General features: G+C 42.1%; 1 protein-coding gene across 3 annotated transcripts in view; it reads left to right on the top strand.

The window, feature by feature from the left end:
- Positions 1 to 14,636, top strand: part of GUCY2C (guanylate cyclase 2C) — a 104,103-nt gene that overhangs the window by 32,352 nt on the left and 57,115 nt on the right. For all 3 annotated transcript variants that reach the window (XM_062195506.1, XM_062195507.1, XM_062195505.1), the window contains 6 exons: positions 1,634 to 1,755; positions 2,803 to 2,899; positions 5,763 to 5,880; positions 8,582 to 8,717; positions 10,682 to 10,767; positions 12,419 to 12,530. In XM_062195506.1, coding sequence (XP_062051490.1) covers positions 1,634 to 1,755; positions 2,803 to 2,899; positions 5,763 to 5,880; positions 8,582 to 8,717; positions 10,682 to 10,767; positions 12,419 to 12,530 — 671 coding nt within the window. The remainder of the gene's footprint in view (positions 1 to 1,633; positions 1,756 to 2,802; positions 2,900 to 5,762; positions 5,881 to 8,581; positions 8,718 to 10,681; positions 10,768 to 12,418; positions 12,531 to 14,636) is intronic.

Genomic DNA, 14,636 nt, shown 5'->3' with positions numbered 1-14,636 from the left:
CTCTGGCCGCTGCGGCCGGCGCACCACGCTGATCTGAAGGCAGGAGCCAGGTGCTTCTCCTGGTCTCCCATGCGGGTGCAGGGCCCAAGGACTTGGGCCATCCTCCACTGCCTTCCCGGGCCATAGCAGAGAGCTGGCCTGGAAGAGGGGCAACCGGGATAGGATCTGGCGCCCCAACTGGGACTAGAACCTGGTGTGCCGGCGCCACAAGGCGGAGGATTAGCCTGTTAAGCCACAGTGCCGGCCTTTATTTTTAATTTTTTAAAAATTTATTTGAAAGTCAGAGAGAGGGAGAGCAAGAGAGCTCTCCCCCATTTATTCACTCCCCAAATGCCCATGACATCTGGGGCTGGGCCAAGCCAAAGCCAGGAACCAAGAAATTAGAATGGGTCTCCCATGTGTGTGGCAGGGACCCAACCCCTTGGGCTGTCTCCTGTGCTTTCCAGGGTACACACCAGCAGGGAAACTGGAATTGGGTGCAGAGCCAGAACTCAAATTTTCTGATACTCAACATGGGATGCAGACATTCCAAGTGGTAGCTTACCATCTACACCAAGCCCCACAAATGTCTATTAATTCATGTAAGGGGATACTTCAGAAAGGTTTGTGGAAAATGGCATTAAAAGATAAGTTTAGGTGCAGGCATCTGCCTCAGCAGTTAAGACACCAGTTAAGATGCCTGTGCCTCCCATGTTGGAGCACCTGGTAGGCAGCTCTTGTTTTCAGCTTCTTTCTATTACCGACCCAGGGAGGCAGTAGTAATGGCTCAGTAATTGGGTTCCTGCCACCCTCATGAGAGACCTAGATTGAGTTCTCAGTTCCTGGATCCAGCCCCAGCATGGTCCAGGGCCATTTTAGACATTTGGAAAGTGAAGCAGTTGATGGAAGCACTCTTCTCTCTCTTTCTACCTCTTAAATAAACAAATAAAATTTTCTAAAAACATAAATTTACTTTGGTGCAAAAAAATTTTGAAATCTATATGTAGTTCATAATAAACATTTGTCATTAGCTTTTTGAGGACTCAACATAGGCATGGATTTCAAGATTTTTTTTTTTTGAAAGGCAGTTATAGGGGGAAAGGGAGAGACACAGATCTTCCATCTGCTGTTTTACCCCCAGATAGTTGCAATGGCCAGGGCTGGCCCAGGCTGAAGCCAGGAGTCCAGAACTTCATCCAGTTCTCTCACATAGGTGGCAGGAGCCCAAGCACTTGGACCATCCTCCACTGCTTTACCAGGCCATTAGCAGGGATCTGGATTGGAAGTGAAACAGCTGGGACATTAAGTGGCACCCATATGGGATACCAGCATTGCCAGCAGTGGCTTAGCCCACTAGGCCACAACTCTGGCCACTCAAGATTTTTTTGCACCAAAATAAACTTATCTTCTAATTCCATCTTCCATTAACTTTTTGAAGCACAGTGAATATAGAAATATCTCTTAGAACTTCCCCCATACTTTCAATGAATTGGATACCCACAATCCAAGCCAATGGTACCATGATATGTATTACCTATTGCATTAATAATGGAAATGAATTTTAGATAAAAAGGTCCTAGAACAGATCTGCTAATAATAAATGAAAGGGTGGGAAGGCCATGCTGGTTCTTAGTTTCTCTTTTTCCTGTCCTAGGTACCTAAATGCACTGGAGGCTGGAGTTTCCTATTTCTCTCAGGAACTCAACTTCAAGGATACATTGAGAAAAGAGGATGAGTTTCGTAATATCTTGATGGACCTTAACAGGAAAAGCAATGGTAAGAAGAAGCATGGATTGTTTTAACTAACTTCTTCCTCATGACTACCACCTCATGAGTCATTGCAATAAAACTAGGACCAGAGAGGTATCAATATTACAAGTATAAATATTGTGTATATTTTGGGAGATCTGTAGTTACATGTAACTTTATTATAATGTTTATTTTATTTTTTAAGATTTATTTATTTATTTGAAAGTCAGAGTTACACAGAGAGAGAAGGAGATGTAGAGATAGATAGATAGATAGAGAGAGAGAGATAGATATCCTTCATCTGCTGGTTCACTCCCCAATTGGTTGCAATGGCCAGAGCTGCGCGGATCTGAAGCCAGGAGCCAGGAGCTTCCTCCGGGTCTCCCATGTGGGTACAGGGGCCCAAGGACTCAGGCCATCCTCTACTGCTTTCCCAGGCCATAGTAGAGAGCCAGATTGGAAGTGGAGTAGCTGGGACTCGAACCAGTGCCCATATGGGATGCTGGCACTGCAAGCGGCAGCCCCACCCACTATGCCACAGTGCAGGCCTCTACTGCACTCTACTCTACACTTTCCATAGAGTTCTCTCTACAAACAAGAAAATATCAGCAATGCGTCACAGTAGGTTAATCCTCCACCTGCAAATGATGAAGTGCATATTATTTATCAAGGAAATAGCTTTTGTAACCACCCCAGTCTGTCGTAATGGACTAAGATCTGGATCAGCAACTCATGAACTTGACTGTCAAAGCTACCTCTTTTATCTACTAGTTCCTGGATCCTCTTGGCATCCTGACTTCAGTCTCCTTGAATCTAGAAAAGTAAGGCAATAGACTAGATGGTTTTTTCAAAGATTTCATACAGTTCTATTCTGACTTTGAAATTGTAAATGAGAAAAAAAATAAAAGGGAAGGAAGAAGAAGAGGGATGAATTTGAGGAATTGGTGTTAATATTTTTAAAAATGGAACATGGGTTTAAATCTACTGGGTTTACATTCAGGCAATTGGTTCCCTTCCCTATTTGTGTGTAGATCATCATGCATTTCTCTCCTTGTCTTGCTGTCTCTCTTCTAGTGATTGTTATGTGTGGTGAACCAAAAGTCATCAACAAATTGAAGGGTGACTGGAGAGTAGCTGAAGACACTGTCATTATTCTGGTGGATCTCTTCAAGTAGGTATAATATTTGGAAGAACCCTTCTTCTTTCAGAAAGGAAATACTCCAAGGATTTCCAAAAGACACATTCTCACTTCCCTTGCTTCACACAGCCTCGTATGGGGTTCAGTATGATAATATTTGGACCAAAGTTTCCTGCCTTCCTCTTCACATGATCACTTATCTAATCAGTTGTGACCTTAGCAGAGATGTATTCCTTTGACACCTCCCATTATGTCTAAATACAAAAGTTTCATTAAAGCCCCATTAAACCAACATGTCCATTCATCCGTGAGGCCTACTTAATCAACACGGGATCCTTATTTCCAGTTTGATTTTAAGGTCTTTTTCCAGAAAATGATAAATCAACTATATTACTCAAAAATATTGTCCCTGGAGTTGGGCACCACAATTTTATCCCTTCAATTGCTAATGGCCTTTGATCCTAGATTACTTTTCCTTCAGCTACTTTTGATAAGAGTGAAGTTAAAGTTATCAGTCTATTTGACAACAATTATTCTTTGCCTCTGCAGTATGGTCACTAAGTAAGCAAGAACAGCAACACTTCTCTAGAACTAAGGAGAGAAAATTCCAGAGAAAACAAACCACCTTTTATCACAACCTATCTTGTTTCCTGTTTGTTTTTTTTTTTTAACCACTAATATGGTTGGAGACTCCACTAACAAACTGTGCCAAAGCAGTACTTGAGTCAGAGATCACCGGTATGACTCTGCCCCTTGTCCCCATCAGTGAGATCACATGCCCTCACTTATCTGACTAGATCATTAATCATTACCTGTCTGTATTCAGAGCCAAACAATTACGATGTTAGATGTTTCCCACATGTGCTTCATTGTTTCACCCACACTAAACATGTGGCACAGGAACTATGAAGCTGTTTCACAGCTAGTTGTACACACAAATTATTAATCATACAACTTAGGCTTTTAGCTGCCTAAGTACAGGAAAGAAGGCAGAATTATCAATAGTTCACTCCTACAACCACGTTGATTTCAACAACTGCTTCATCTTCTAAAAGAAGTCCTTAGTGTAGCCAGGTTAGTGTAATTTTACTTTGAAAAATCCTCAGTCAACTACCTGAGTGCAGGCATTCCATTGTCACTATTCCCTAAAGACGTGTGGTAGTGTTTTAGGAAGATTCAAAACTAGACATAACTTGTGTTTGAATTCTAATTCTGATACTCCTGATTTTTTTGATTCAGGTATTTCTTGACATCTTGAAATTAAATCTCCTCGTCTGGGGGCCTGGGTTGTGGCATAGTGGGTAAAGCTTCCACTTTGAACGACAGTATCCCATATGGGTGCCGGTTTGAGTCTTGGTTGCTCCACTTCTGATCCAGCTCCCTGCTCATGTCCTGGGAAAAACAGTGGAAGATGGCCCAAGTACCTGGGTCCCTGCCACCCAAGTGGGAGACCTAGATAAAATTCCTGGCTCCTGGCTTTTGCCTGAGTTAACCTCAGCCATTGAGGCCATCTGGAAATGAATCAGCGAATGGAAGATCTCTTTCTTTCTCTCTGTCTCTCACTCTCTTACTCCCCACCCCCTCAGTGTGTATGTGTGTATGTATGTGTGTCTGTCTGTCTCTCACTCTTTCACTGTAATTCTGACTTGCAAATAAATAAATCTATATAAATCTTCTCATTTATAAAATGAGAATTAGAATGTCCACTTTATGGGGGTGCTTTTGGAATTAGATGTGATCGTATGGGCAAAATATCCAACAGTCTTTAGTACAAAGTTGTGTTTAAACATTAAATGATAATCACCCTACTTATAGCATTTCAAACATGTTATATTCTTAAAAAAAATCCTAGGCAATAGGATTTTGGATATTTTCTCATGAAGAAATGTTAAGTATTTGCAGAGATAGATCTGTTTACCCTAATTGGACATTATACAATGTATACATATATTGACATATCACATGATACCCCATAGATATATATGATTTTTATATATGTGTTAAAATTTTTTTAAAGTTAGATTGTATGCATATTAAAGCATCTAAAGTATTAGGAAGTTTAGAACCCATATGATTATCAGAGCAACTTCAAATGGTATTGAGTCTACAATGAGCCAACTATTGTCTAAGAGTTGATGATACAAAGATCAATAAACCAATACCCTACATGTCAAAAACTTACAGTGTTAGAGAAAAAGTTTATGCTTGAGTTTAACCATTTGAAAAGTAGGCCTAAAGACAAATTTTATGTCTGCCATCTCGCAATCCTTATTATATTTTAATTTATTTGAGAGATGGATAGAAGAGGAGAAAGAGAGACAGAGTTTCCATTTGCTAGTTTACTCCCTAGAGGCCCACAGTTGCTGGGGTAAGTCAAGGTCAGAATCAGGAGCCAGAAACACAATCCAGGTCTCCATGTGGGTGGCAATTCATTGATCCATCATTGCTGCCTCCCAGGGTCTGCATTGGTGGGAAGCTGAAGTTGGGAGCTGTAGCTTGGAATCAAACCCAGGCAGCACCCTGAAGTGGGACACAGGTATATGAACAATTATGCCAACCACCTGCTCCCTAGTATATTTATATTCTTAAGGATGTTTAAGGAAAAGAAAGGTTCCAGGTATAAATTAACAGTTTCTAAGTCTTGAAAACAAAAGCTCTCTCAAAGGAGTACCTGTATCCTGATTTTTCCTTTCCATTTGTGTATTTTGATTTATAGGTACCTAAGTTCTTTTATTCAATTTGCCAAGTATAGAAGAAAATAATCCTATCTGGAAATTGAAAACAATGTTTCTGACTATTTTCAAGGCTCATGTTATAGTTTTGTAAAATGTGGAAGATATGTCTTTATTTTCTGAGGAACCTAATTTTCACTAAGAACCTGTGCATTTTATTACAGTAACTACTACTTCAATGACAGTGTCACAGCCCCTGACTATATGAAAAATGTCCTTGTTCTGACACTACCTCCTGGAAATTTCACCTTAAATAACTCATTCTCCAAAGATGATCTGCCGGTAAGATGTGTGTGTGTGTGTTTGTGTGTGTGTGTGTAATACATAGGAATAGAAAAAGGAGCTTAAAAGTATTCATGGGAAAATAGAATTAAAAGATAATGTGAATTTTCCATAAATGTTTGAAGCCCCTTCTATAGGGTGATATAATCATCCTCTTATTTGGGACCTGCATTCTTAAATGAGCAATTATCTCTTCTCATTTCAGTGCACCGAACAAATATTAACTAAGAACAACTACATGTATATAATTTTGAAATAGGAGGATCCAAAAATCAAACTTATCACTCCAAGTCAATTTGCTAAATTCTAGACCAGCACAACAGTACTCTGTCATGTCAGAACAAAGGTGACAATATGGAAAGACAGGAAGAAATCTTGCTGTCAAGGGTCACTCTTACACTTCAGTAGAAGCCAAACAATATAAAATAAAGGAAAGAGTACAAGAAAGTTCTGTACCTCCCAAAGCAACTCTCTCCTTTAGCTGGTATCAGAATTCTACCTTTGCAGATGTCTTCCTAGGTTAAGACATTGACCTCTGCTGTAATTCAGCTGAGCACCATCCCAATTTACCCAGGACAGTTCTGGTTTATTCCTGTTATCCCAGTAGCCCATCTGGTTTAGCATTTGTCCCAGGAGGAGGGACTCCATTTAGACATAAAATCATAGTCCCTCTTATAATGCAGGGCCTTTGGCATTAATAGTACATTAAGCTTTGTTGACCACTGTACCTTGACTCAGTTTACAGGATGCCTTCTGCCCTCCTAGGTCAACAGTTATGAGCAGGTTTAGATTGGGAGGAAGGGTAAAGGGAACTCTTAAGCCAGTAAACAACCTTGGGATGGCCAGTCTACGGGGCCAAGCACCAAAAGCTATAAGTAAGTTGGATGCTTCTGAGAGTATCTGTTTTTACTGGAGTGGTGGCTCTGAGTCTTCCAATTTATGACCCTGCAAAAATCAAGGGCTACAATCTCTTAGGGGGCTGGGTGTTCACTGGATCCTTTTCATCTCATGAAACAGAGAGTTCAGTGAAAGAAACTGAAATGAGTCAAAGAGGCTTTCTTTTTCCTGTTTATATTTTCTTGCAAATATAATTCTGGGTGCCATATCCAGAGATTGCTGTCCTCCTTCTTGACTCTGGCAAAAATGGGATTCTGCACAGGCAAGCAGTCCAAAGTACCTGAGGTCACAGAACTCACTGAGTCTCAGTAAAGAAAGAACTTTTCATTCATAGCCCAGTTCTGTGAAGATCACCACACACCCGCCAGAGAATCAGAGGAGTTTTGATCCTTCCCAGTATTTTCCTTTTGTAGATATGAAGGTGCCTCAAAAAGTTTGTAGAAAATTGAATTAGAAGAAAAGTTCAGGCCAGCACCACAGCTCAATAGGCTAATCCTCCGCCTGCGGCGCCGGCACACCAGGTTCTAGTCCCGGTTGGGGCACCAGTTTCTGTCCCAGTTGCTCCTCTTCCAGTCCAGCTCTCTGCTGTGGCCCGGGAGTGTAGTGGAGGATGGCCCAAGTGCTTGGGCCCTGTACCCGCATGGGAGACCAGGAGAAGCACCTGGCTCCTGGCTTCGGATCAGTGCAGCATGCTGGCCGTAGTGGCCATTTTGGGGGTGAACCAACGGAAGGAAGACCTTTCTCTCTGTCTCTCTCTCTCTCTCACTGTCCATTCTGCCTGTCAAAAAAAAAAAAAAAAGAAAAAGAAGAAAAGTTCAGAGGCAGGCATTTTGTGTAGCCCTTAAATCACCACATGTGATACCCATATCCTGTATCAGAGTACCTTGGTTCAAGTCCCAGGGCCACTCCAGATTCCAGCTTCCTGGAATGTGTGCCCTGTGAGGCAGGGGGTGAAGGCTCTTGTGCTTGGGTCCCTGCCACATGAATAGAGACCTGGATTGAGTTCCAGGTTCCTGGCTTCAGCCCAACTCAGCCCTGGCTGTTGCAGGCATGTGTGGAGTGAACCAGCACACTCTATTTTCCCCTCCCCACTCAATCTTTCTGCCTTTCAAAGGTAAGTCTGCTTGATGTAAAAATATTGAAATCCATGCATATGAGGGGTATTCAAAAACTTCATGAAAATGAATGTCATGCAAAGACTATGCATGAATTTCAAACATTTTTTGCAACCAAATAAACATGTTTCAATTCCATTTTTTTACAAAACTTTTGAAGTGCTCTCACATAGGGGCATGAAGTAATACCCAATGAGGACTGTCTTCAGAGCAAGTGCGATGGTATCATCCAATCCCAACTCCTCATGTCCTACCCAGTATACTGAAAGACAGGGGTTGCAATTGTTGGTTTTCTCTTTTGCACTTTAATGTACATTAAACTGCAAGCAAGCACTATCTTTACATAAAATTTTACAAGAATTATGAAAATGTTTTATGTCCACTTTCCTGGTTGCAATTATGTATTTTATCATAGGAAGGAAGTATAACTGCCTGGAATTACTGCCCTAAAGGCGGTGTTCTTGTTTTATTGATCCCAAAAGGCAGCATAACTGTGACATGAGTAATAAAGAGCACTGACCCAAGGAAGGACTTTCCAGAAGTCTCCTTTACCACCACCCATCCCTCCAACTCCCCACATGTTCCCCTACTTTCCCACTTTACCCAGCTGACCCCAAGAACATTTCACTCCAGGCTGAAGACCTAATCTCTTTTTTGAACCTATTTTAAGATTTCCCTTCCTCATTCAGGCAAGAAATGACTTCGCTCTTGCTTACTTGGATGGCACCTTGCTCTTTGGACACATGCTGAAGACTTTTCTTAAAAATGGAGAAAATATTACCACCTCCAAATTTGCTCATGCTTTCAGGAACCTCACATTCCAAGGTACTGGTCTCCTCAGAGCACTCAATAACAAACTGTAGAGATTGGGCTTTGTGAATGGACTTTGGGAAACAAAGAATGAATGTAGCAATACATGGTTCAATGGCTAAAGACCTTTCAATTCCATAGAGGCAAACATGGTTACATAAACTTTGGGGATGCCATTGTTGATATATGGACTCCAGTTTATGCTGCAGACTTTCAGAATCTTGGATATAGAAAGAGCAAGGGGCTCAGGCCTTGGATGTATGGACAAGCTGATTCCAGGACATTTTAATTAGGTGATACCAAGGCTATGCTTAGAAGCTAGCAAGAAGAGAAATATCTGTGGTTTGATTTTGTTTCCTCCACATCTCCCATTCTTCAAGGGTAGAAACCATGACTGTTAAGCCTGTAATAAAACTTTTAATGATTCCAAGGCAACACATACCCCTCTCCCCTCTGAACCATACGCATCTGTGTTGCCTTTCCCCCAGAGCCTCTACTGAAACCCTCATCTTTCATTTTTCCAAATTTCATCCTGAAAGTTTGAAGGAAATTCCTTTTAAATGTAGTGTCTACTGAGTAACAGACAAATGATAGATACCTTCTCTAAGTTGCCTTATGGTTTTCCTATGGGAATCCTTTGTCTTCCCACACGATGCGTGTTCCTCTGCTGGCATCAGTTCTGAGGGCAGCACCAATGGCTGTGGTGTGTGACAATAACATGAAGTGGTCATTTCCATACCCCTGCAGAAGTGGGAAGGGAAGGACAAGTATTTAATGATCATTCCTTGTGTCCCAAGCTCTGCCAGCCATGCTTTGTGCATTCTTAATGTTCCCACATCCATGATGATGGTCAGGCTTCCCAGTGGCCACTGTCCCAGGCTGAGAGCCAGGAGATATTTGCTTATGTCCTAGTTTAGCCACCCACCAACCATACAGTGCCCTGGACCAGTTCCTTAATATCTCTGACTTCAATAATTTCTCATCAAAAATATAAAGACAATAATATTGTCTGTATCATAGTATTCCAGGGATAATAAAGTGATCAATGCATATAAAACATTTAGCTCAGTCTAGTATTTAGTAAATATGAAATAAATATTGTCTATTACATTGAACCATGTAAAATTGCTGATTTAGCCAGCGCTGCGGCTCAATAGGCTAATCCTCTGCCTGCGGCGCCGGCACCCCGGGTTCTAGTCCCAGTCAGGGTGCCGGATCCTGTCCCGGTTGCTTCTCTTCCAGTCCAGCTCTCTGCTGTGGCCCGGGAGTGCAGTGGAGGATGGCCCAAGTCCTTGGGCTCTGTACCCGCATGGGAGACCAGGAGGAAGCACCTGGCTCCTGGCTTTGAATCAGTGCGGTGCGCCGGCTACAGCGCACCAGCCACAGCGGCCATTGGAGGGTAAACCAACAGCAAAGGAAGACCTTTCTCTCTGTCTCTCTCTCTCACTGTCCACTCTGCCTGTCAAAAAAAATTGATTTAGTCATATTTAACCTTAACAGCCATTTCAAATGTCCATCGTATATTGCTATTATGTCATAGATAAAAGATTTGAACTCAGAGAACTTAAGTGATGTTTTATATCTTCAGTCAATAAGTGATAGTGAAGAGATCTTGATCTTTTTACAATGTAATTTAGATTATACAGGGATCTACAGACTGCTACCAGTTTAGTAAATATTTTTAGCAAAAATTCATCACTAATAGTTGAGTTTATTCTCTGGTTAGATTTATTGCTGTTCTAAGTGAAATGAAAATACATTTTTTTTCTGCTGACTAAAACTAACTGACATAAAAATACTCTTCAGAGATCTCAGGGTCAAAAACCAATCTAAGTATCCTCTGATTAGATGATTAAGGGTAATAATTTCTCACTGAATATGAAATAGAGTCATGTGAACCTATATTATACGCTGTCAGAATTCCACTTGTCAGGTAAAACATTAACAATGACCTCTAACGCTCTCTGGATTTGTCCTAGGGTATACGGGTCCTGTAACTTTGGACGACTGTGGGGATATTGACACTACTATGATACTTCTGTATACTTCTGTGGATACCAAGAAAGTACATCCTACTGCTTATCAGAAAATATGTGGTAATCTGGGTGAGGAGGGATAACTTGAAGAGGAGCAACAATGAAGGAATACTTTATTTATTTGAATATATTTTAAATTTTTATTTACTTTACTTAAAAACAGAGAACTTTCATCCACTCCCCAAATGCTTACAACACCTAGGTCAGGGTCAGGCCCAGGCCAGAGTCAGCAACTCCAAAAGCACCACCTATGTGGTTGGCAGGGACACAAGTACTTGAACCATCCCCTGCTGCCTCCCAGGATGCACATTAGCAAGAAGCTGGAATTGGAAGTGCAGGTACAAATCAAATCCAGACACTCTAGTATGGGGTAGGGGCATCCCAAGTAGCATCTTTTCCACTGCTTCAAATGCCTGGTCCAAGAGGTTATTTACAATCTGAGATAGTTCGCTTTAGCTTTAAAATTCTGCCTTATATTGGGGTAGTATTCCTTAAGTATTTTCTATTTTTTTTTTTTTGACAGGCAGAGTGGATAGTGAGAGAGAGAGACAGAGAGAAAAGTCTTCCTTTTTGCCGTTGGTTCACCCTCCAATGGCCGCTGCGGCCGGCGCATGTCGCTGATCCAAAGCCAGGAGCCAGGTGCTTCTCCTGGTCTCCCATGCGGGTGCAGGGCCCAAGGATTTGGGCCATCCTCCACTGCCTTCCCCGGGCCATAGCAGAGAGCTGGCCTGGAAGAGGGGCAACCGGGATAGAATCCGGCGCCCCGACCAGGACTAGAACCCGGTGTGCCGGCGCCGCAAGGTGGAGGATTAGCCTGTTAAGCCACAGCGCTGGCCTCCTTAAGTATTTTCACACGTAGAATTCTTACTCTGAATATTCACTGTAATATATATGTTAAGCCATCCAAATAAATTAATATAAAGATGGGATAACAAGTCTTTGCTAAAGATTGTTTATTCATTTCTACAACTAAAGATTTCAATGACATATTCTGTTGCTTCCATCTGTCTTCTACAAAACTTAATAAATGCAGCAGTAATTTGAAGATTTGTTAATATTTCCATTAGCAGATTACTTAGAAAAGAAACCGCTTATCATACAAACCAAATTAAATGGCATGTACAGAAAGCACATTAGAGCAAAGGGATAAGAGAGATTAGAAAATGAGGTAATTGATAGAATTTTTTAAATGCAGCATTATTTCAAGGCCCCTTGACATGTATCAGAGTGATATAATGGCTTCTAGCAGTAGTGCATTTTTCTCCAGAGAAGGTTTTTAAAAGCAACTTAAATGTTATAGAAGACACTTGTGCTTCTTTTGCCATGTGACTTGGAGCCAGCCATTTACTATTTTTTGGCTTCTATTTTAGCATTGATAAAATGAAAGACTTGAACTAGTTCTCTCAAGACCTAAAGACTCTGCATTGGGCAGGGTTTAATTGTAAAGTACATGGTCATAAAGAAATAGAAAACGAATAAGCGCACCTGGAATTTAGATCCATACTCATGCTATGTACCAATGAGAAGATCCTAACTAGTTCTGAACTGGTTAATAATTACCTTGTTTCACTGAGAAGTGTTATGAAACTCCAGTACCACTGGGCAAGATAGTCCATCCCATCAGAAGTTTTTCTAAAATGTCTTTTTTTGTTCTTTTTTTCTTTTTGCATGCTGACACAGTACAAGATTCTTTTGACTTATGACACCCACATGAATAACACTATCCCAGTGGATATGAGCCCCACATTCGTCTGGAAGAACCACAAACTTCCTAATGATATTCCGGGTCGGGGTAAGATACCTTAGTGAATTTCCATTACCTGAAATTGTTTTGATGGTAAGGAGAGCAAACCCTATGGGTACTGCAGTTAGTCTGTGTTTAGCTTATTGTGTCAGCTAGATTTGCTGGTTTATAAATATAGACTTCCGTGTGCAATTAATGATATTGCAGCTGTGATCCAACACTCAAAATAAATTAATTTTTTTGAAAGGCAGAGTTACATGGAGACAAGAGGGAAAGACAGAGAGATCTTCTCTCTGCTGGCTCACCATCCAAATGGCTGCAATGGAGCCAGGATACTCTTCCTGGTCTCCCAAGTTGGTGGCAGGGGGGCCAAGGCACTTTGGCCATCCTCCACCGCTCTCCCAGATGCATTAGTAGGGAGCTGGATTGAAAGTGAAGCAGCCAGGACATGAATAGGCACCCACATGTGATACTGGCATCACAGGCCACAGCTCAACCCACTGTGGTATAGCCGGTAAAGCTATTGCCTGTGGTGTCAGCATCCCATATGGGCGCAGGTTTGAGTTCTGGCTGCTCCACTTCCAATCCACCTCTCTGCTATGGCCTGGGAAAGCAATAGAAGATGGCCCAAGTCCATGGCTCCCACACATCCCCTCCCCACCCCCTCACCCACATGGGAAACCCAGAAGAAGCTCCTGGCTCCTGGCTTCAGATTGGCACAGCTCTGGCCATTGTGGCCATCTGGGGAGTGAACCACCGGATGGAAGACCTCTCTCTCTCTTTCTGACTCTTCCTCTCTGTAACTCTGCCTTTCAAATAAATAAATAAATTTTTAAAAAGTCATTCTAATTTAGCTATACTCTTTTTTTTTTAAGAATTATTTATTTGAAAGAGAGCAAGAGAAGGAGAGACAGAGAGAGAAGTCTTCCATCTGCTGCTTCACTCCCTAAATGACACAATGGCAGGGCCTGAGGCAGGCTCAAGTCAGGAGCCAGTAGCTTCTTCCTGGTCTCCCACATGGGTGGCAGGGGCCCAAGATTTGGGTCATCTTCTGATGCTTTTCCAAGGCCATTAGCAGGGAGCTGGATTGGAAGTGGAGCAGCCAGGACTCAAACTGGTACCCATATTGTATGCCAGCTTTATAGGTGGTGGCTTACCCACTAGTCCCTATATTCCTCTTCAAAATGTGTCCTACTCTACTATTCCATAGAAAACTAGGTTTCAAAATTGGTAAAAATGGGCACAGAGGCATATTTTCTTGCCCCATTTACATTTTGTTGCAATAAGCTCAAGAGACACATCTCTCAGCAAGGAGCACTGGCTACTCGAGGCTGAGGGGTGATCCGTGATCACGGCCTCCAAAGTTTTCCCCATTCCTTCACAGGACACAAGATTGAACTGCAGTGATGCTTTCTCTCCTACTTAAGATGAGGTCCTATCATGTCACAGGAAGCCCTGGCATGGTCAGGCATCACAATGCAAGTTGGCAATGCAACCCTGAGTCACTGACCATCCATCAGCAAGTAGGGCCTATGAGGTTTCTCCTGGACAAGAAGGCCTCAAGACAGTCCTTGACTGGCATATCCAGGCCTTACCCCACTGGATAATAAGAATCCATGTTACTAATATATCTTTAAGAAAATTGTAAATTTAAGCAAATACTTATATCCAAAGTTGCAAAAAAAAAAAAAAAAGAAAAAAAAGAAACATTAGTAAAATTACTTAGAAAAGCATGATATATTCATACATGAATTACCATGCAATCAATTAAAAATAGTAATGTTAGGGCTGGCGCCGTGGCTTAACAGGCTAATCCTCCGCCTTGCGGCATCAGCACACCGGGTTCTAGTCCCGGTTGGGGCGCCGGATTCTATCCTGGTTGTCCCTCTTCCAGGCTAGCTCTCTGCTATGGCCCGGGAAGGCAGTGGAGGATGGCCCAAGTCCTTGGGCCCTGCACCCGCATGGGAGACCAGGAGAAGCACCTGGCTCCTGGCTTCGGATCAGCACAATGCGCCAGCCGCAGCGGCCATTGGAGGGTGGACCAGCGGCAAAAAGGAAGACCTTTCTCTCTGTCTCTCTCTCTCACTATCCACTCTACCTGTCAAAAAAAGAAAAAAAAATAGTAATGTTAGGAAACTTACATAAAGTAATGGA

The sequence above is a fragment of the Lepus europaeus genome, chromosome 6 (genome assembly GCF_033115175.1).
Source record: "Lepus europaeus isolate LE1 chromosome 6, mLepTim1.pri, whole genome shotgun sequence".
NCBI lineage: Eukaryota > Metazoa > Chordata > Mammalia > Lagomorpha > Leporidae > Lepus > Lepus europaeus.
The sequence above is the reverse complement of the archived record's forward strand: the minus strand, read 5'-3'. Positions and strand labels throughout refer to the sequence as shown.